This window comes from Camelus bactrianus, chromosome 13 (genome assembly GCF_048773025.1).
Source record: "Camelus bactrianus isolate YW-2024 breed Bactrian camel chromosome 13, ASM4877302v1, whole genome shotgun sequence".
Lineage (NCBI taxonomy): Eukaryota > Metazoa > Chordata > Mammalia > Artiodactyla > Camelidae > Camelus > Camelus bactrianus.
In genome coordinates, this window is record NC_133551.1 from 43,133,787 (window position 1) to 43,157,402 (window position 23,616).

General features: G+C 34.5%; 1 protein-coding gene across 2 annotated transcripts in view; it reads left to right on the forward strand.

Annotated features, from left to right (window-relative positions):
• Positions 1–23,616, forward strand: part of FAF1 (Fas associated factor 1) — a 376,835-nt gene that overhangs the window by 265,132 nt on the left and 88,087 nt on the right. For both annotated transcript variants that reach the window (XM_045514318.2, XM_010951821.3), the window contains exons 13-14: positions 195–349; positions 21,909–22,045. In XM_045514318.2, the coding sequence (XP_045370274.1) occupies positions 195–349; positions 21,909–22,045 (292 nt within the window). The remainder of the gene's footprint in view (positions 1–194; positions 350–21,908; positions 22,046–23,616) is intronic.

The following is a 23,616-nucleotide window of genomic DNA, read 5'->3' on the forward strand; positions in this document are numbered from 1 at the left end:
TTTTTAGAGCATAAAGAAGCAAAATGTATTCATAGTAGTAGATGCTTTTGGAGCCCCAGGTGTCAGATACTCTTAGGGAATAGCATTTAAGTTTTATCTTTGCTGTTTATATTGACTGACTGAGCCTTGTCAAAATTCTAGAAATCTTACCTTAGTGGATATTTTAATTCATCAGTCTTTTCTCCTCTTTTCAGAGAAAGCTTCTTGCTATCTACCTCCACCATGATGAAAGTGTATTAACCAACGTGTTCTGCTCACAAATGCTTTGTGCTGAATCTATTGTCTCTTATCTGAGTCAAAATTTTATAACCTGGGCTTGGGATCTGACAAAAGACTCCAACAGAGCAAGGTAATATTTTTGTTCACAAGTTGTAAGTTGGGCTTCTGTTTTTTTAAAATAAGTCATTACTATTTTTGATTTCTTATCATCATAAGCATTATATTTAATTAGTTAAAAGATATTTGTTGTAGTTAACATATGCAGTTGTCTCCAATTGTAAAAATATACCTTAACTTATAAAAAAACTTCTTAAATTCAAGAATAGCTCAAAACCAAAACCAAAGTACATTGTTGTTATCTTTTTGCAACAAGATATAGTACATTTTTATGTACCATGTGTTCTAATGTTCTTATATGTTGTTGAACATTACAATCTGTGTTTTTAATAATGTTCAGAAAAGACGAGGGAAGTCTAATATATAATCCTACTAGTAAGTTAGTTTTTTTTTTAATAATTCCAGTGATGAAGGCAGGACATTCTGAACCAGTCGAGTCAGTAATAGCTTAACTCTAGCATATGCTAATTGATGTAATCGCTTTATTGCACACATTCTTTTGCACACAGCCAGCAATACATCCATATTCTCAATAGGAAAAAAAATCCCTTTCCTAGCTGTCAGGATAAATTTACTTAGTTTGTTAATCATTATATCTGTAAGTGATGAATAATTCTTCATATTTTGCCTATTTGATTTTCCCATCTGAAATATATTTCATTGTGTTTAATTACACATGTGGCCATAACATCCTGTGATGCTACTTTGGGTGTGTTAACACAATCATAATCACAGGCTGCTGGTTTATGAACAGGGAGATTAAGTTAATTCATTTCAAGGCAATCCTATCATAGTTAACCTAATTTAAACGATTGTAGAACAATTAGAAATCATCTGATTTGTCTTTTTATTATTTTATGGCTCACTGAATTTTTGCTCATCATTTAGACTTTGTTTTATGTAATCTGAATCTGAAAAGAAAGATGATTCCTCCCTTAAATGTGAAGCAAAAGAATGTTGAAGCAATTTCTTCTTCTAATACTTCATTTCTTTAAGTAAATGGCTAGGAAATTTCATAGGGTGACTTCGTTCTGCCTTGGAAATGTTCCCTGTTATACATACATAAAGAACCCTTAGCACCTGTATTTGTTTAAATTAAATCAGGTTATTATTCACTCAGTTAAAGGTGATGAAAAGCAGTGCCAAAAACAGATAAAAATGCAGCATCGAAGGTCTTTCATGAGGCAAAATACATAGACTGGAGACTTGGCTAAATCTTTTGCCATTCACTGGCAGTAAGGAATCGCCTCCTTTTCTTTTATCCACAACTTGATGGAGAAGGAAACACTATTTCTAAACCATCTGTAGTGGCTAAGTTCAGCAGGCTACCTGCTGTTATTTTGTTCTATCCTCCATTTAATTCCTTAGTTCCTTTTATTTTACAATGACAAAAAATTGCAGTGTAGTTTCTTTTGAAAAGCAGTGTTTGAGGGGGTTTTTTTATGACTGGCAATCAACAGCCATGTAATTGCTTTGTTATGTTTTGCTAAAGAAGTCTGTTAAGTAGCACAACTTTGATACACTAGTAATAAGAGTTTGCAGGTTACAGAGACACCTGTGGTGACCAAAGCGACAGAAGCTGCTTATTAGAAAGAGCCAGTACAGCTGTGTCCTATTAACTCCTTATGACACTTTTTAAAACACAAAATAAAGGCCTTGTTTAAGGCTTTAGAGCTATTTCTCAGTGAATTGCAGGACCAACTATGAAGTATGATAGGATATTTCAATCTACATTATAAAAAATGTGGCATCCCATTATTAAGTTACTGTCATGAAAATAAAAAGGAATGATATTAAAGACTAAATAGAAACATCTAGGAATTCAATTTAATAGACATCAGAACAAGAAACAGGGTAGTGGGGAGAAAGAATATAATGATTTCTGGGATTTAAGATATTTGGCATCCTTATTCAAAGTCAAATTCTATTCATATTACAAATTAAAAACTTTTAAGATATTACATTTCCTTATAAAGTAATAAATAAAATTATGTAGCTACTTCTGATGTACAGCTCCTCATTACAATTAAGACCTACAGTAAAATACACATTTTACAAACACAAGATGAAAATTCACTGGAATGACATATTTCTAAAAGAGTAAAAGTGGATTTCCTTTTGATATATGAAATTATAAGAGAACTAATTAGGCTGATTTATTGCCCCTAAAAAGAAAAGTTTAGCTTTAGCCACAATTTTCTTATCACCTGTGAGAGATTTCATCTAAATAAAATCATCTGTGTTTCCATCTCTGTGATGTTTCTTGGATTTTGTTGTCACATTTATCCAAAGGTGTTTGTCATGAAAATTGATTGCATCATCATTTGATGCTATTAACACTAAGTAACAAAATCTAAAGCTTTCACTCTCAATTCAGTAGTAGTCCGCTACACTGTTTATTGATCAGCGGGCTATATATCAAAAGTTGTTGCTGTCATTTGCTATTACAAGAGGTTGAAATGGGACAAATTAATATGTGAAAATATGGATGAGATTTCTAGACATCACAAATAAGATTGTTGCTGTGGGTTTCCTTTTAACTGTAATTTGTTTATGGCAGATGTTAAAGTTTGGAAATAAATTCCTGGTGTATTTCTTGCCTGGTCCCATATCTAGTTATCCTAGTTCAGGCTAATCATGTAAGTTCCAAGAGTCCTGAATCTGAAAGCTCTTTAGTCTGGATGCTTCCTTAGTGGTTTTCTGAGACTATCTTCTAATGTGATAACTGGGGCCATTGATGCCCAAGATGGGAAAGAACTTGCCAAGCAAACTTACTTTTGCTTAAGAAATACTCAGAGTAAGCCTACAGCAACATTAGTGCTCCATAACTTACTCTGAATCTCTCATGTGTGTGTGGAAGATAAGGATGTTGAACCAAGTGAATGCCTTGGTGAAGTTATCAGAATATGAATGTGAATTGCTATTATAAGTCAAATTTCCTGATTTTGCTAACAAACTAGAATAAAGAAGGAACAGATTTCTATAGAACGTCACTGTTACACACCCCTGTGATGCTGATGATTTGGATTTCCCTCCTCCAAAATGAATTTTAGTAACTTTCTAAGTTGAATAGTTAAGGTAACCAACCTGTATCTGTATAAATTGGATTACAGTAATTTCTAGATTAATCCTAGAAGATTCCAAATATGAACTGAGACATCAAATTAGCAGCAGTGATTATTTGCCTGTCTTCTCCCTCACTAAATCGTGATCTTCTGAAAGGACTTAATTCATTTTATTTGTCTTATTAAAGAAGGCACTTTACAAAATTCTAGGAGAAAGAAACTCAATAAGCATTTGGCAAATGAATGTTTACATCTAATTCCACCTAAGAATGTCGCTTATAATTTCAGTATTGTATATCTAAATGGAGATTTCTTTCTTGGAAAAATATATAGTCTTATTGGCTGCCATGTCTAGTTGGATTTCAAGGCCATCCTTTCTTAAAGCAGTAGACAGAAAACCCTTGTTTGTTTTTAGAGGTGCTAGAGAGCATAATTTCCCAAATATCCAATTGAACAATGATCCTGATAGAAACAATTGGATATACCTGTAAATGAAAAACCCGAAAAACAAATAGATAATAATAAAGAAACCTGCAAGTCACTTCTGGAAGTGGCTAAAATATCTTAAGAAAGGTGTATATTCCTTCATGTTTATTCATTGAGTAAACATTTACTGAATGTTTAATATGAACCAGGAATGGTGCCATGCACTGAAGATGAAAAGTTGAAAAAGACACAATGCTAATGCTCAAAACACTCATAGCCTAGCAGGCAAGACAGGCATAAGAGCTAATACATAATATGAAATATGTACAAGTTGCTTTAGGAGTATAGATGAACTTCAAACTGAGTTACTCTACCTGGGGGAGCCAGGGAAGGACTTGAAGATGACACACAAGTGATAAGAGAATTTTACTCTTTCTATTCAGAGATTTTTATATTAGCAGCATTCCTAGTTTATTGGGTTACAGATATTGCTATTCTTACAAAAGGATATTGATATTTTACACCTCATAATTAGATATCTGAAATGAAGAATCAGTGGTTGACATAATTGCGGAGGAGAGAAAAATAGAAGGAGTTGGCCAGCTAATGTAATCCTGTATGATCTGAACCAAACAGAGGAATAAGGTCAACCAATCAGGGTGGACAGATTCCAATAAATTGTTTTGTTAATGATTCATCCTAGTATTGGTATATGCTTATAGGCAGACAGTGGAGCAGAGATCATCTTTTGGATGTATAACATTTAGAAAACCATCATGGGTTTCACTAATACAATACAAATATAGATATTACTTTAGATTATCTAATTCTAGAAAATTTAGACATTGAATTTGACTAGGATACAACTGGGTAATCAGCCAGTTATGAGTGCTAAAGAATGAGTTGCTTATATGTTAAGTTCCTGAGGTGAAAATGTTTCGCACATCAGTGTACATGCTACAAAGTGTTAAATCAGGCGTTGCACACTGTTTCTGAGCAGTGTTCGGAGTAGCTGCAAGTAGTTCCCTAGGAATTGCTGACAATGCCTGAGTTAACACAGGTTGCTTGTGACTTACATAGTATTGCATTAAATTTTGCATACACAGTTGGTATCAGTGTTCACATACAGAATTCTACTGCCTGTCAGTATTAGCTTTTGAACTTAATGCCTTTGGGTGCAATATTTCAGATCACTGCAGACTTCTGCTGCTTTACTTACAGGTACTTGTTAGCCTTAATATTCAAGTGATAGTTTTCCACATTACTTAATCTTTGGCGAGAGTTAATTGGCTTAAATCTCTTATTATCAGTAGGCTGTCTTTGCCTGCACTTTCCATCTCAGTAATTAGCCATATTCACAGTGGCTTACCTTTAATTCCAAACTACTCAGTGGTTCATGCCTGGCTGAAGCCTTGCTGACCATGTTACTCTAACCCTACACTTCCATTTGATCCAGCAAATATAGCCCAGGTGTGGGGTCTGCATGGGAGACACAAGGAGTGTTAATTTCCAGCTGCTTCCTTAGGAGCAGATGTGGATTCTGCAGAGGTAGCTTATAAAACAGATGGACATGTTGTGGTCGGGGTACTAAGACCTCCAGAGAGCCTTCATGCTAGATTTCCATATATTTTCCCCAAACTTCTCTATTTCTTTCCAATACTTGTAAAGGAAATGTATTGCCATCCTAAACATCCCAGGTCAAGGTTTAATTAATGCTTTAAAATAAAGGTTCCAAAACACCAGGAGAGTTTGTCATTTTCTCCCTGGTTTGTTTTGTGAAGAGGGAGGAGAGAAGGTGAGGAGGAACCCCTCCTGTTCCATGATTACATCCTACCCACTCATTTTCTCCTTTTCTCCTCTGCTTTTGATTTTTAGTGGCGGTCTTAACAGAATGTCAAGATCAATTTGCAGCATGGTTTAACTCAAGGTTTGCGTTCTGCCAGCAGCAATTGTCCCTGCAAACAATGCCGTGTGTTCTTGTAACTTCAGAAGCTTTTAGAAGGATCATGGCAAGGGCAGCATCTAATGACTTTATTAGTGTAGGGTTTCAAAACGGGCTCAGTAATTGTTCATATCTCTTTGTCAGCAAGTCGTAATTACTGCTCAGCATTGTCCAGGGGTGCACTTGTGAATAGTTTCCTAATAGTACTGAGAAGAAGGAAAAGAGGGAAAGGATAAAAGGTGATGGCCTCTTACGATTGAGAACAAGCCAGTCTGTATATAGATGATGACAAAACTTTATAATACATTCTTCACTCTTTAAAATAGACAATTATTGTTTTAAAAGTGTTCTTTGATGTAATTTTAAATAACCAGTTTACAAGCTTTTTTTACTCTGATTTGGATACTTCCCACACTACTAACTAATCATAACTGCCTGGTGGTGCATGTGTTGTATCTGTAAACAAATTTTTTCCCTCGACATTAATCTAATAAATGCTATTCAAGAAATATGCATTTAACTCAGAAAGAGTTGTCTGTTTGCACAGTCTACTTGAAAACTATTGTTAGAAAAGAACAATACAAGATGATACTGTTGACAAGACAGTCCAACAGAACAATCTTTAAGTTTTTATCAAATCCTATTTTTCTCATGCATTAGACTTTTCTTGTTATGGTTTATGTTATTGGTTTTCTTCTTGGTCTTTCTTTTGAGCACTCTGTGCTTTGATTATTCTAGGGATCTTGATTTTTAGAGTTCATAGAATTAAAAGAATCATTGCCTTCTCAAGATATACAAAGTTTGAGCTTGATACCAAGCCTTTGCCTCTTTGTGCTGTGTTGCCAGATCCTTACGTGTTCTGTCACTTCCTGCAGTGTACTCATGTTTAGTTACATGCATATACTCACTTCTCATATATGTCCTAGTATTTCAGGATATATAGATTCAAGTAAATATGACTGCCAGAGGTACTCAATCTAGTGTTTATACAGATTACAAAACGTAAGTTATCTAATGAAACAAATTCTAAAAGTAAGAGATATTCAAAGTAAAATACTTTTTAAAGTAACATACCCCTTAATGTCTTTTGCTTTTCTTTCCTAAAATTGATAAGCTTTTAAGAGATTTGTTTTCTTAACTACTTTGTCAGTGTTGGTAATTTTTATATTCTTGGTTTTTTTGAAGGAGTTTTGCTAATCATGTCACCTGTGGCATTTAAATTGGTAGCATATTTCTCACTTTCATAAGTGCTGGTAGTAAAATACTCAAGAGAAATTATAAAAGAAACATGTTAGCTCAATCATATAAAACCACGTATGGAAGCTGTTTTCTCTGACATTTTTTCAGTATTTGCCTGTTAGTCTACATAGATGCTCAAAGAGGCTTTAGTAACCAAAAATCTTAACAATTAAATATACTAAATATACCACCAAAAATTGAAAGAGGAAATAACTGTTAGTCTGGAATTGGAGAATGAAGTGAAATCCTATTTTCTTACATGTTGAGGTAATTCATTAGGGAATGGATTTGGTGTTCTTTTCTTAAGCATATGTTTGTATCTTTGTGCTTATAGTAATAGAGAAAATAGTTTTATATTATTCACAAATAAAAGGTTAACTATAGGGTTTTTTTTAAAAAAGCCATCTGTTAATTGATCAACTCTTGGCAGACTCAGTCTGTAGCCACAACAACAATTTTTAAAACCTCCTTAATAGTCACCTTCCACGTATTGGGTCTTTTCCTCTGTATGTAATCAGCACCAAGAAAGTCCTCTTTAACATACTTGTCTACACGTCGCAATTAATGAAAAAATGAGGTGAGTTTATATGAACAGTAAAGATGCTATGACTGTTATGTCTCAATCTGAGAAATTATGTTTCCCAGTCCCAATATCAAATGAGGTTTTAGAGGCTCTGAGCAGTTCCCAAGTAAATTACTTAACAACCAGAGCAACAAAAATTTATTATTTGGCTATCATGAAAGCTAAATATTACTTATTCGTTCTTAAAATAAAACCTGTACACACTTAAATATGTCAGTTGCTGTTCTTAAAAGACTGATTTTCAAAACTATTTCCTCACTGTTTATGCAGATAGTCTTATGTCAGTCATAAATTGTAGGGCAAGTAAAAGGTGAGACTCAATCAGTCTGGGATTTTGAAGAACAAGGGGATATTAGGCAAGTGATACAACATTTCTAGTTTTTTTTTCTTCTATGAAAATGGTCAGAGGGTCTGATCTGTTTTACCTGAGACTTCTGAACTTTTATCTCTAAAATTCTGTGACTTTCTGATAATTTGAATACAGTAGTTTTCAACAGAAAGATGAGAGGTGAACAAGATTTCATTTTAAAAAAATGTTAATAAAGTCTGTAGGTAGATTATAGCGTACTTCCCTTACCAGCTTGTGATCTAGTCAGAGTACCCTTAGTGGGGTGTAGCAAAGGAAGCTACAGTCGTTTTCTGCCTCTTTCACCAATAAAAGCATCTTCTTTACCCTTAGAACTGTCCTTCAAGCTCTTGCCGTTTGTGTTGGGAGCTTCTACCGACACAGTATCAATAGCTAAGACCAAGACTATCAACTACACCTTTGGTGGGGAGGAAACCATGTAACAACTGCAGTCGTTAAGCTTCAGCTATGTGCCAGACACTAGATATATGAGCTCATTTAATCCTCACTCTATATACATTATACCTCATTTAACCACATTTTTGCAAGGTAAATGGCAAAGGTCCAATTTCACATATTTTTGGCTCAGAGAGAGTCTGTAACTTACCCAAGGTCATACAAATGGTTGTACCAGATATAGATCCTAAATCTACTTGTGCCTTTCTGTTACATAATGCTTCTTGTCCCATGACCTTGTCAGGCTGGATTATTTAACAACAAAAATATATTAAATAACTGTGTGCAAGACCCTGTGGGAGATTTATAGTATTCCATTTATACCACATCTTCTTTATCCAGTCATCTGTCAGTGGACATTTAGGTTGCTTCCATGTCTCAGCTGTTGTAAGTAGTGCTGCTTTGAACATTGGATTGCATGTATCTTTTCGTTTGTTTGTTTTTATTGTTTGGGGATTGGGAGTAATTGGATTTATTTATTTATTTAATGGAGGTATGGGGGATTGAACCCAGGAACTCATGCATGTTAGGCACGAGCTCTACCACTGAGCTCAAACCCATCCTCCACATGTATCTTTTCGAATTAGAGTTCCCTTTGGTTATATGCCTAGGAGTGGGATTGCTGGATTGTATGCTAACTCTGTTTCTAGTTTTTTAAGGAATCTCCATACTGTTTTCCATAGTACCTGCCCCAAATTACATTCCCACCAACAGTGTAAGAGGGTTCCCTTTTCTCCACACCCTCTCCAGCAGTTGTTTGTGGACTTTTTAATGATGGCCATTCTGACCCGTGTGAGGTGATTCTCATTGTAGTTTTGTTTTGCATTTCCCTGATAATTTGCAATATTGAGCAAAAAGATAGTGTATTTTCAGCTACTCTAAAAGCTGGAAAAGGTTGTTACTACAGTGCTTCTTCCGTAGAGAGCTTCTGCAACTTTCTCCCTTTTGGTTCTAGTTTTGGCCTTGGAATTACTTGGAATAAGCCTTACTTCTCTTTTGCATTACAGTCCTTTATCAGTTTAACCACACCCATCTTGTCTTCCCTAATTTTCTTGCCTTTCTTACAATTGTATTTATTTCTCCCATTGTTCCTGATATGAGAGAGTGTCTAGACATAGGCCATTTTGAAGGGGCTCAGAGTCCAGCATAATGCTCCAGGGGAAGGTTGGTGCTATGTTCAATTCTACTCTGTAATTTTTTTATTGGCTCCTATTAAACTGAGGGAGTCAACTAAAATCTTCTAGGAGTTTTTCTGGCATGGGATGGCCCAGAATGGGCTAGGTCTGAGTTGTTACTAAACCAGATCCCTGCCATTCTCTACTAATGAGATTGATTGACAAGATCTTTTGAAGTTTGGGTTCTTTCTATTAACTTTCTCAAATTTTATTACTCATAAATGATACCTTAACTCCTTATCATCTCTACTCCTATTATCATTCATGATAATTCTCTCAGTTCCCAGACATTTCCAACTCCAGAAAAATTTTTTTCTTCTCTTTATTTACCACACTTAGGTATGGTCATTAGTAGGAGCTATATCACCTTATATATTTTGATTTCAAACATTAGCTCTGACCAGCAAGCACTTCCTATTCCACTTACTTACTCAAGTATCACTAGTGCTAAAGTTTTTTTAAAAAGTTCATCATGCCCTTCAATCTGTTGACCCCAGCATTTCACTCCATCCACCCTTTCCTGTGTCCAATCTTCATTTCCTTCCTGTCCTACTTAAATTTCAAAGTCCATCTTCATCACTTTCTTGTAATTCTTTAAACTCCTTCGTCTCTATCCTCCTCCATTGCACTCACTTTGTTGAACCCAACTATTCACTTTCTCTATGCCTGTGCCTTGCAGTTGAACACTGCTGGAGACAATCACATCAACTGATTTTTTTGTTTTTAATAAACACAAGCTTTAAATGAGTACATGATAATGCTGAGCAAGCCTACTGTGATTATCCAGTTAGTTCTCTTTCCCTGGGTAAGACGTCTGTTTCATACTGTTCCTCATTCAGTAAACATCTATTGTCCCTCTTCTGGTTTCCTTCCCAGCTGCCCTCTCTCTGTTTTCCATTTTGAGAAAACACAAGTCATCAGATAGAAATAGCCCTGATTTTCTGTTCTTTGGTTCTCAATTTCAATTTTGAAAAGTTCTGATCAACCTTTCTAGGGAAGTCTTCTCCAACATCATTCTCTGTCATAGTACTCTTCTAAGAACTTTTCATAATAGACCATTACATTTTCTTATTTGAAATTTTTTTTCTAATTCTTCCACTAGAATTTAACCTTCATAAGGTTAAAAATTGTATCAGTCTTTTTCACCTTTGTTTCTTACTGTAGTACTCATTAATTTTGGTGGATGTTGTAAGAATACAGGACAGCCTAATGGTTAAGAGTATTGAATGAGTTTTGGGTTTAGTCAGACTAGCAGTGGAATTCTAGCTATGTCACTAGACCACGTAGAGACCTCGGACAAGTTGCTTAAACCCTCTACGTTACAGTTTCTGTATTGGAAAATTGAGATAAAAACCACATTCCTCAGAGTTGTTATCAGCATTAAAATGGAATAATTGATTTCTTAAAAGTCTGGCATAGAGTGAGAACTCAGTACATTTATCTGTATGTATGTATTTAATTTCTTTACCTCAAATATTTATGAAAATGTCGACAAGACAAAGCTAAGTGACTTTTTAAATTTGAGACCGCTCTCAGTTTGGTAGCATTCTACAGGGTCAATTTCCTGGGGACAAATGAATTTATCTAACTTAGACTAAATTTCTGAATCTTATGCCAAAAGGTACTTTGAGACACCTTGTCATATGCCTTGCTGAAGTCCTGATAGTTGAAACTTTTGAAAGGCTTATGAGTTCTTAGCCTAGAAAGCCCATGATGAGTTGGACTTGGTGCTTCTTAATAACCCATTCTACCTCCTGGTCATTGCTACTATATTCTTTCTAAGAGTTCATAAACCATTTGTCTAAATGACTTTTCTGAATTTTCTGGGGAACTGAGATCTAGTTTACCGGTCTGTACTTAACTGAAAATCAAAGTCTTGTCTTTAAGGATGCAGATCCCTCAGATGACAGTCATTTCTATCATGACTCATTCTTGCTTTTTATTGTCTCATTTATTCTACTACCTATTCATTTATTTATCCAATAAAGTATCCACTAAGCATTCACTGTACCAGTACTGGCTTGAATTAGGAAAACATTCTTGCTCCCCTTATTTTCTCTCCTCTATTTGTCTATTTTTTTCCATTTAGCAGCTATAATTTGCCTACTAAAAAATGGGTATAATACCTATACAACGTAAAAGAGGAAAATAAAATCAGATGATAAATGCTGAATAGAGTATGGAGAAAAGGGAACCTTCCTACACTGTTGGTGGGAATGTAGTTTGGGGCAGCCATTATGGAAAACGGTATGGAGATTCCTTTAAAAACTGTAACTAGACTTACCATATGATTCAGCAATCTCATTCATGGACATATACCTGGAGGGAACTCTAGTTTGAAAAGATACACACACCCCAGTGTTCATAGCAGAATTATATGCAATAGTCAGGATGTGAAAACAAGCTAAATGTCATCAACAAGATGACTGGATAAAGAAGTTGTGGTGTACGCACGCACGCACGCACACACACACACACACACACACACACACACACACACACACACAGAGGAATACTACTCAGCCACGAAAAAGAATAAAATAATGCCATTTGCAGTAATGTAGATGGACCTGGAGATCATCATACTAAGTGAAGTAAGCCAAAAAGAAAAAAAAAATACCATATGATATCACTTATATGTGGAATCTTTAAATAAAAAAAAAGACATAAATGAACTTATTTACAGAACAGAGATAGACATAGAAAACAAACTTACAGTTGCTGGGGGAAAGAGGGTGGAAAGCAATAAATTGGGAATTTGAGATTTGTAAACACTAACTACTATATATAAAATAGATAAATGAGGTCCTACTATGTAGCACAGGGACCTATATATTCAATACCTTGTAATGGACTATATAGTACACATATATGTATAAAATGAATCACTATTCTATACATAAGAAATTAACACAACATTGTAAATTGACTATACTTCAGTTAAAAAAAATCAGATGAAAACCAATTAAAAGTGTCAAATAGTGTCAACTAATGAGTATTTGAAAATACTTGGGTTGACTTAAATTTTGTACATAAACACTGAATTCACCTCTGTAATTACAGCAGCTAAAGGAGAGCAAGGAAGTGTGACAGGCATATCCTCACTCATTTAACCATCCAATGTATATTTATTGAGTTTCTATTATGTGTCAGGTTCTGTGCCTTAGAGTTTACAGTTTACCATCTAAAATTCTCCTTCTTTATTAAAAGGAAACCTAATAGTTCATCTCAAAATTTCCTGGCACCGAATTCAAGGGAGAATTTTATTGCTTGACTTTTATATTTGAGAATCACTAAGAAATATAATGAAGAATTATTTTATTCTGTTGTTTTGCATGAGATAGACTATTTTAAATAGATTTTTTTGTATCAACCCTATGTAAATCAGAGGACTTCCTTTTTTCAGTAATGGTAGTTCTTCAAGTGGTATGTCCTTAAATATTCCTTTTTCATAAGCTAACTCAAAACGGGTATAGAGCTTAGAGGAAAAGCCTACATAGGAAACGTGTTCATTCAGCTTTTTCTGTCAAACATCAGCTGTCTCAAATGAGCCTTTGTCAAGCACTAGGTTGTAATCGATTCTTGTTTGAAAGCTTTGATGAATGACTGAATGGCTAATATGTGCTGTTGGTCACTTATCTTTTAAGACTTTCCTCCTGTGTATAAGGTTTCTACTAATGTTCTCCCACTTTTTTTTATCCATTAGAATAATAGTTCTTTTCAGATATATAAGGAAATTGTGTATAAATATCAAGGTTTCAAGAGAAACCAACCAACTCTGAAAAATTTTAGTATAATAATGCTGAACAATTTTTATATAATAATAAAATCACAAAGTCTCCAATTTTGCAGCTGGAAAAAATCAGAGAACATAACTTGAAACATATATGTATATGTTTACTAGAGTAGGGCATGTTCTTATCTTATGATGATTCTGTGGAAGTTATACAGCAATATAATACAGTGGCAAGCATGCTATTAAGTATTAATTCTTGTTTAGTGATAATGAGTCTGAGATTTGCTGTTATAACCTGTATTAGGAAACATTTTGCCATAGCCATAATTTTAGGGGAAGAGGAGGGAAAAAACAATTTTGAACATAAAAGAGAGGGGGAAAAGTAGGTATCATTACTTTGACTTTATATAAGAAAACTAAGGCTCAGAAAGATTGTTATCCAATGAAACAACTAGTAAGTGACAAAATCAGGTTTATTTGACTCCAAAGTCTTTGTTCTTCCAACAATATTACGCTGTTTGCAATCATTTCTTCTTCCTCTAATACATTAATATTTAGATATTTTATACCTCTTCTGAGTCACTCAGTCAGTAGGTGGCAACAGGATGAAATTATGAAAAAACTGCAGTATGCTAAAAGTCAGGAGGGAAGCTTAGAGTCATGAACTTGTGGACCAATAACTGCGATTTTGAAGGACTAAATGACCTATTGAGGTAGAAGCATAGTGAAAGAGGCCTTGGAGACCATGATAATTCATACCAACTGTCTTAATTAAACTGATTTCAGCAAAATAGTTGGAAGAGGAAAAGGAAGGTTGTATGGTCAACATTGTCATGGTGGAGATAAAGGTTACTGAAGCATGAATTGGCCCATTCATACAACAAATTACTGTTTGGCAGTAGGTGCTAGGAATGCACAGGTGAGTAAGATGATTCTCCTAATAGGTGTCCAGGAGCACCATCTTGGAACAGAAAGTTCTCCCTGACTTCTAAGCTCCCATTCCCTTCTCTTATTTTGTTTTCCTCTGTGAGAAACAGAGAACCAATTAACTATCTACTTAATCTGAACCATTAAATCTAGGCCCCCAGTTATGTATCAGATAATTTTTCTTGTTTAGAGGTATTGATTTATCAAACGCAAAATATTCTTGGTGGGAAAGAAACCATGTCTTATCTTGTCATGTATTTAGTAGGCCCTTGTAAATATCAGCCAGTTGGTAAAAAGGAGAATGAAGAAGAAATACTATCTGGCATTTAACATGAATTTGCTCTCTTATGCAGCCTCTAGAAAATGAATCTTTACATTGCTAGAGAAGGAATTTCTGCATTTGATAAAAGATCGGGTTAAATGTTCTCTATTATTTCTCCCAACTAAGATTTATATAGGGTACTTAAAATAAATATTTATATTCTTATTAGTGGTGAGAAACAGCCAGCCAATTAGCTATGTATGATTATTGTTCCTCCAAAAAATTAGTATAAATTAGTCCCTATATGTTATTGCAGCCCTGTCATTAAACTGTCAGTGCCTCAAAGCCTTTCCACTTGAGTAGTTTATAGACAGCAACAAGGAGATATTTGGTTTTTCTAAACTCTGACTACTAATCTGTTGAGACAATTTAACAGTTTACTGTTGCTGGGTAGTCTTAAACCATGGACAGATGAGACATGATGTTTAGATTAAATCTTCCCCAAATCTCATCCTGTGTTTTCTTAAATTCACCTTTAGTTTAGCTGTATTCTCTAACATGTATACAATATTTGCATTTGTATGAAGAGACATTATACTGTCCTTTTAGAAAACAATTTGAAAATATGTATGAGTAGTCATTAAATGATTCTACACCTTTTTACTTGCACTTCACAGACAGATTTTTTTACCTTGAGGAAATACTTTCAAGAATATATCCAAGTATTATTTATAATGATAAAGAATTAGAAAAATCTAGCTGATGAATAGTTATGAATATGGTAACTTAATCTACTTGGAATATCATTCAACCATTTAACATGCTGGTTTATTACTATTGTGTAGAAGGCTAAAAAAACTATCCAACTAGACAATGATTACCACAAAAAAGAAAACATACATTTGAGCAAAAGACCAATAAGAAATAGACAAATGTGATTAACATTGTTAAAAATTTGAGATCGCATACAATTTTTCTGTATTTTTGTAAAAGAGTTACTATCTTACTTTCAAAATAATTTTTCATTTAATAATTGGGTAATACATTCACATTAATCAAAACTCAAAAGGCATAGAAAGGTATGTAATGAAAAGTCTCCTACTTATCCTTGTATCTAAGTTACCCTTCCCAGAGGCAACGTTGTAAGTTTCTTATTTATCCAGCCAGAGATTATTTTATGTGTAAACAAGCTAATATATAACTATTTTCCCCCATTTTTACACAAATCGTAAACAATGTTTAGTACCCTGTTTTTCCCAGTAACATATCTTAAAGATACTTCGTATCAGTTCATAAAGAACTCTTTCTGTCTTGTGGCTACATAGTATTCCTTTGAATTCCATAAGATACTATAATTTAACCAAATCCTATTGGTAGACATGAGGTTTATGTCCAGTATTCTGCTGTTACAAGCTTACAGTAAATAACTATGCACCTGCACTATTACATCTGAAAATATATCTATAGACTCAATTCCTAGTTTGTAGGAGTGCTGGCTTAAGAGTTTGTGTGCATATTTAATTTTAACAGACACTAGCAAATTGCCCACAAGGGAGTTGGTAGCAATTTCAGTCCTACTAATAGTGTACAGTGGTGCCTGTTTCCCTATAACCTTGTCAGTGCAATGTATTACCAAAATTTTTTTTCTTTACTAACCTGACAGATGAAAAATGGTTTCTTAGTGTAGCTTTAATTAGGAGTTAACTCATATGAGTTACTTTGAGTATCTATTCACCTGTTTATGAGCCATTACTGTTTCCCTTTCTAGGAGCTGTCTTTACATATTGTTTATTGATCTTTTCCTTATTGTTTTGTAAGAGTTCTTTATATATTAGGGACATTAGCTTTTTTCCTGTGGTTTGAAATTTAGAATCTTCCTCCCATTCATCATTTATATTTTGGCCTAGTTATGATGTTATTTTTACCATAAAAATAGTCAAAATTATTATTTTGTCTTTTATGCTTCACTCTGCTTCAACTATGCTAACTTTCTTGTCCCCTTCAAATATGCTAGATACTCTCCAGCTTTATGGTCTTTATATTTGCTGTTCTCTTTGCCTGTTATTCTCTTGCTGGAAATATGTTCCACTTCCTCCTTCACCTCTGTTGAGACTTTGAGCAAATACCAATTTTTCAATGAGAGTTTTCCTAACTACTTCATTTTATATCGCAACCGCCCGTCTCCTGCTTTGTTTTTCCTCCATCACCTGGAGCTCAGACTTTAGTTTTGTCTCACATCATATTGCAGTTCACCTATACAAATGAAGCAAGTAGGAAAAAGCGTCTTCAGGGTGGTCATCACCTCAGGAGACTAGACGCTTGGTCCAGGGAAGCTGCCATTGCCTAAAACATTTTAGGGACAACTTTCAGAACTGCCTTCCAAGGGAGCTTAAAGCCTTTCAAGGAAAGCAGTCCTGTGTCCTGAAAGCAGTGTTTCTCAAAGTGTGTTCCACTAACCATTTGCATCAGCATTACCTGGGGTAGGGTTGGGAGTTTATTAAAAACTCAGTTTCCTAGGCCTTACTCCAGATCTATTGAATCATAATCTCTGGGGGATAGGGCTGAGGTGCTTGCCTTTTGAGTAAACTCCATAGGTGATTCCTAGGCCATTAAAGCTTGAAAATCACTGCCTTTATAGTCAGTGTCTCCTGGCTTAGTACCTTGTTTGCCTAACTTACGTTGAACCAAAGACTTAGGACTGTTTCCGAAAATCAAAGCCACCTTCAAAGGATAAAGGTACCTATGCCAGTGATGCTGAAGATAATTCCCAGTGGAAACTCCAGAAGTGAGCTGAACAGTGGATAGGCATGCAAACTCGTAGAAATGAGGATGTGGCAGGAGACAAGTCTTGGACTGGCCTAGTTTTGGTGTGCTTGACAGCGCTAGCAAATTTGATAAGTCTTGCTTCACTCACTAAAGGACTTAAAGGAAAAAGAGGAAGAAAGGAGAATTGTGTTTTGCCTAGACAGATAGCTGATTTCTACGGTCCTCTCTCTATTTTGTGTTCTGGTTTTTCTATTGATGTATGTAAATGTTTTTGAACAAACCCTGAAAGCATGAATGAATATGTGTAAGTAATGAGGTTTATTGCTACAGCAAAAACTGCAAGTTTGGTCTGCTTCAAAGAGAAAAGCCTCCTTAAATCCTTACAAAAGAAGTAGTAATATGTAGTTAACAGCTACAGCTAAGGGAGTGTATGTAGACTTGTCTCAAACTGTTGGGTAATATTGGAGAAGTCTGTGGTATTGTTGAACGTGAATTTCTTCTGCCCAGTAAACTTTCATTTTGGAGAGATGGTTCACACATTATGAGAAAGACATTTAATGTGTTTAAATGTAAGTATTCAAATGTGTGCTCAAGGGTAAGCAGCCAGAAATTGTGATACTGATTCTTGACTTTAAATTACATAACATTACTAAACATAAATGTATTAAAAAGAAAATAGTGATTAGTTTCACATGCCTTTTAAATGTGTAAAGTTTTGCAATATTGTGCAACTGCAGCATTTATAATTATATATTTAGATTTACCTATTTTCCAATACCAGTACCTGCCTTTTCATTCTCTGAATGAAAATAAAACCAGTGATTGGTTTTGCTTAGTCAACAATTTTTTGATGCTTTCTTTTACTATGCAAAAAGCTTTTTAGTATTAGTCCATAGGTATGTTATCATTTTAATCCCGAAAATAATTATGATAAATGTGTTAAATATCCTTATGCATTTAATGGTGATAAAATAGCCACCAATTTAAGGGCCTACCATATTCTAAGCACAATTCTGAGAGCTTTCTGTATCTTGCAAGACTATAAATGTTTTAAAGATGTATTATTTCCGCTTTATATATTAGGCTCCTTTAAACTTAATGGAAGTCACACTGAAATGTAATAATCCGAATGCCTCATGCCAAGTATTTAGCAATTTTTGTAACCTCCATTTTTTTTTAATCAAATATGCCTCTTTACATTACCTGGTATACAGTAGGTAGGCAGTAAGTGTTTGTGGAATTTCATCACCCTCCCCCTAAATTGCTGTTTCTTTTAGTATATATTTTATATTGGAGTACAATTTAGTAGAAGTCAGTGACTTATGTAGTTATCAATTTGTTTGAAAGAAACTAAACTATATCCTGTTTTGAATTAAAGTGAGAATACTTTTTCTCATATCTGATTTATTAGTAATCCTCATTTCCATTAACAAGATAGTAAGTCTATGCTTCAGAGACTGAAAATTTTACTAATGATTAGTATATGCTAGCCATCAGATGTTCTGTTTTATTTTTCTCCCCAAACTTTAGATTGAAACCACTTTATCTTATCTTTCCAATTTGAGGTTTCTAATACCAAGAACTGGTGAATATAAGCTATTAATTATATTCTGTTTCTTTGCCAAGGCCATAGTTTGAGGTTTCCCACTCCCTAACACCACCACTACCTACCCACCAACCCCCCAGGGACCAGTGAAATGCTTTATTATACCTGATCTATGCATTCATTTTCTCAATTCTTCCTTCTTCTCCCCCTCCTTCCCTCATTTTAATCCCTTAGTGAGGGTGTTTGTTCTTTATCTTTTCAAATTTGTCACTTTAGCTTTTAACTTTGTAGCTTGTTATTCCCTCTCCTCAAATAGCTCTATCATGAGTAAGTAGGTCGTTTGATTTATTAAAATCTTTTATAATTAAAAAACAAAGCCATTTCTCTTTGCCACAGAACAGTTGCCATTGCTTCTCCCTTTGGTTTTAAGATTGCAGGAATTCAGCTGCTGTGGAAATCATTTTTCCCTCCATGACACCTGACACTGACAAACACCATATGCAGTCAGGCTGACAAGTTTGATGCTGCCACTAGATACACTGGCACACTTTTCTCTCTTCAGAAGGAAAAAAGTACCACAACTATGAGAACCACATTTTTTTCTCTTAAAACAACTTGTTTTTCCCATGTCTGATTTTGCTCTAATGTTTTAAACTGGACTTTTGCTGCTGGTAGTGTGCTGTGAATGGTAACTTTGTGCTGTGAGTGATCTTGAGAGGAAGAAGCAGAGCCGCCCAGCCATGAGACAGATTTGATACTTGTGATGTGTAGTTCCTGTAAATTGTAATGAAACGAACTGACAGGTAGAAATTTTTTAATTTGGGGCTGTCCACTGGCCCTGTAGGCTCTCGATGGCAATTTGAAAATCTCAAAGTAAACATGATTCAGATCTTAGGAAGATTAATCAGATTAATTAAAATTTTAACAAAATCTCTCTTTGATTAGAACAAACTGTTAGTTAAGGCCACTAGAAAGCACCAACTGGCTATGTGATCCCTTTATATTTCTCAACTGCTTCCAAAATATTAGAATGATTTGCCAATACCTGGTAGAAAACTGATCACCTTGTTTTTTATAGTTAGTTGAATGACTTAGGTTAATGTGACTTTGAAGGTTGTACCTCCCTTGAATATGTTTTGTATAGTTTTGAAATTTGTGTTATATATTAATTTAAACCCAACAAGATACCTACATTATCATAATTGTTTTCCCTCCTAGCTCATTTTCACAAAAAGAATTTGGGACGTGTACAATTTCCAGACAAAATCGTCTTGGATTGAACTCTTAAAAGCACTAAGTCAAGTCTGCCTGCCTGCCTCCTTCCCTTCTTTTCTTCCTTCCTTCCTGGCTTCTTTCCTTCCTTCCTTTTGGGGGTCTCCTGTTTAGCTAGTATTTAATGTCACTTGTGAGGCTAGTGCTGTGACGGGCATCTGCTGTGTGATACCCACTTAATCCATTGGTGTGAAAGCAACAAGGACTTATTTCTCCCTTTTGTAGGAAATGGCATTCCAACTGTTTTTTGACATCTTTAATTTCAGAGGTTGCCAATGATCAGATCAGGGTCAAGACTGACTTCAAATATTTTAGTAAGAAGCAGAAAGAAAAATGAGATCCCAACTTTTTAGTCTCCTGATCTACTCACCTCCATTGATGAATTAAAGCAATGTGGGTGTGAAATTTGGTATGGAGGCTTAGGCTGCTTGAGCACCTTTCATCCCATAATAGTTGTGGAATGTGAAGATCTGAATTTTCATGGAAGCACTGATATTTCATGGTCAACAATGGGTTTTTTAAGGCCTTGTCATTTCAAATTGCCATGGAGTCTGGTTTTTGTGGCTCTGAATGTGTATATGAACCTGCCTCCCAGTGAACTTACTGCAATGGTGCTAACTTGTCTTGACATTCTTGCCAACAGTTCTAGCGGCCCTACTTTCTGTAGTCACAGCACAGGTTTTGTGGAGGATGCAGCCTAAATTTCTGGGATGAATTTCTGTAGAGAAGAAATATATTGGCTTTAAAAATTAAGAGGTTTGATTCTGTTTTGAATTTGGATATCAAATGAATCTGAGCACATGACATTTTAATGCCATTTGTCTTTTCAAATAGATTTACCTTCTTACGCATGTGACGACAGGACTTTACTCATCAGCTAGAACATACATTTCAGAGGAGTTGTTACCTAAAATATTATCATAAGGCATAAGAAAATACACGATTTAAGTTGCCTTTCATGAACATAATTAAGAATTAATAAGCCAGTACCAGTGGCTAGTCCCTAGAATTTCCACTGTTTTGCCTTTTGTGACCTGTGTTATTAAAAGTCCATTATTTTTACAGACTTTATTAAATTGGATCTTATTAAAGCATTCTGTATTTGCATTTGGTCTTTCATAATTCATTATTATTATGACATTTACTTTTTACCATCAGATCTGAAAACATATCATAAGCTACCCTTTTCTCTTGAAAGAAATGCTAATTTCAAACAGTCCTCTAATAGAAGAGAAAAGCTTTATCAGTTTTTTCATTTATTCCAGATCGTGTTAAGAATACTAATGCTAGACTTCAGTATGCTAATATCTCTGAGCTTTTTTTGGTCAAAAGCTTAGAATTATTATTTTTATTCCATACTAAGTATGAAACTAGAAGACCTGCTATTACTGGAGAAAGCACAATTCTAAAGTACAGTTCTTGATTCAAAGGACTTGTGAAAATGTTGCTATATCCTGTTTAGACTAGGATGGTGCTATTCAATTTTAACTTTTACTGCACAGTATTTGTCCTCTTTAGGAAAGTCTTTCCTCTTAAAATTTTGTTTGTTTTTCTCATAGTTCAGGATAGTATAACTTGCAATGTTTAAGACTAAGAATCCTATGCTAACAGCCCCAGTCAACATTTAGGATGTGCTGCCTGCTTTTCTGTTGTATCATTTCTGTATCATTTATGATATAGTTGAAAACTTACTTTAGTAAGATTTTGTATATTGATATCAGGCAGTCTAATTAATATATCTAATAAAACACTTTATGAGTCTTTTCTTGGGGTACTGGTAAATTTATTAAACTCTGAAATGAAACTTACTTTGGATTTTGTCTCATTTTAGATTTCTAACAATGTGCAATAGACACTTTGGCAGTGTTGTTGCACAAACCATTCGGACTCAAAAAACAGATCAGTTTCCACTTTTTCTGATTATTATGGGAAAGCGATCATCTAATGAAGTGTTAAATGTGATACAAGGTAAAGTGCATGTCACAAGGGGAGTAGAGTGTCTTCTTGTGTATATGATAACCTTATAATATTTACCATCATAGATGAAAGTAATTCTCTGTATTGGTGAATATCTTTACATTTTAGAGTATAGAAGATCCTGAAGAAGAATACCTTCAAAAAGTATAGGTGCTATGAAAAATGAAATATGCTTCATGGAAATCCAACAGAAACATCTTAATAAAATTGCACAGCCCTAGGGACATAGGATAATCATGTTAAATGTTCGGAATTGCTGAATTTTCTAAATTAGGAATTGTCATAATCAGTTGTCAGATATGACATTTCTTATATGTATACATTGATTTCTTGCTGTAATATTGATTGTTTTAATGAAATGCTTAACTTTAGTTATCTAGAAGAACCAGTGACTGGATATTGTGAATTGAATTGTTCACAGTGGCAGTTGTTTCCTCTCATCTGTGTGAATCCACGTCTAGGATGTAACCCTGAGGCCTGAAGCTATAGGATGCCTGTGAATTTAGTTACAGTGCACGTTCTTTACCAAAAAAAAAAAAAAGAGTGCTTTTTTTTTTTTACTGTTACTAATGTACCCTAAAGATTAGTATAAAATATTACCTTGTTCATGGCAAAGCTTTAATCAAAAACAGTTTATCTTCTCTACACTACAGAGAAAAGGATGTTTCCAGTGCTCCAAGCTAAAGCTTGTGTCTCAGATACTCAATTTCTGCCCCTGTTTAATACGATAGTTCTATAGCAAATAATGTAATGGAGGGAGGGATGTAAATTCTAGTGCCTTTAAAACTCAAGTAAAACAAAACCTCTGATATTTCATGTTTTCTTTATAACTAGAGTATTCCATTTTATAAAGAAGACCTACTAGGGGAACAAATTACGTAGGGTAAATGAATAATGAAGATAATATTTCAATCCTGTTTTCCTGTCATAGGCAATATTACAATAGCTAGTGGTTCTCAAAATGTGGTTGCTGGACCCTGGAGGTCCCCTAGACCCTTTCAGGGGATCTACGAGGTCAAAATTATTTTCATAATAATAATAGACTTTTTTTTGGCTTTTTTTACTGTATTGACATTTGCACTGATAGCACAAAATCAGTGCCATGTAAAACTACTGGCACCTTAGCACAAATTAAAGCCATGACACGAAACTGTACTAGTAGTCATATTTTTCACCTCCATGTATATGCATTTTTTTAATTATTTTTATTAAATTTTAACCTTTTTTATAGTTTGACCTAATGGGCAGACATTTTCTCCAGAATGAACAAAGCGAGTCTGTCACTTCAAGAAAAAAGACTGACAGCATTTGTTGCCAGCGATAAAATTGGAGCTTTTAAGCAAAAATTATATCCTCCATCATTTAAGATTGACAGCTTAAATACTTTTCTGATGACATCAGTGGTGATGTTAACAAATTTTAATTTTTTAGTATCATAAAATTAGGTTTATCAACATTCAAAAGAAATGCATAACTCACTGAACCGGTATTTTCCAAATGACCAATGCATGATGTTGTAAAATCATGCTTGGGTAGAAGATCCATTCAAAGGTCAAGACAGA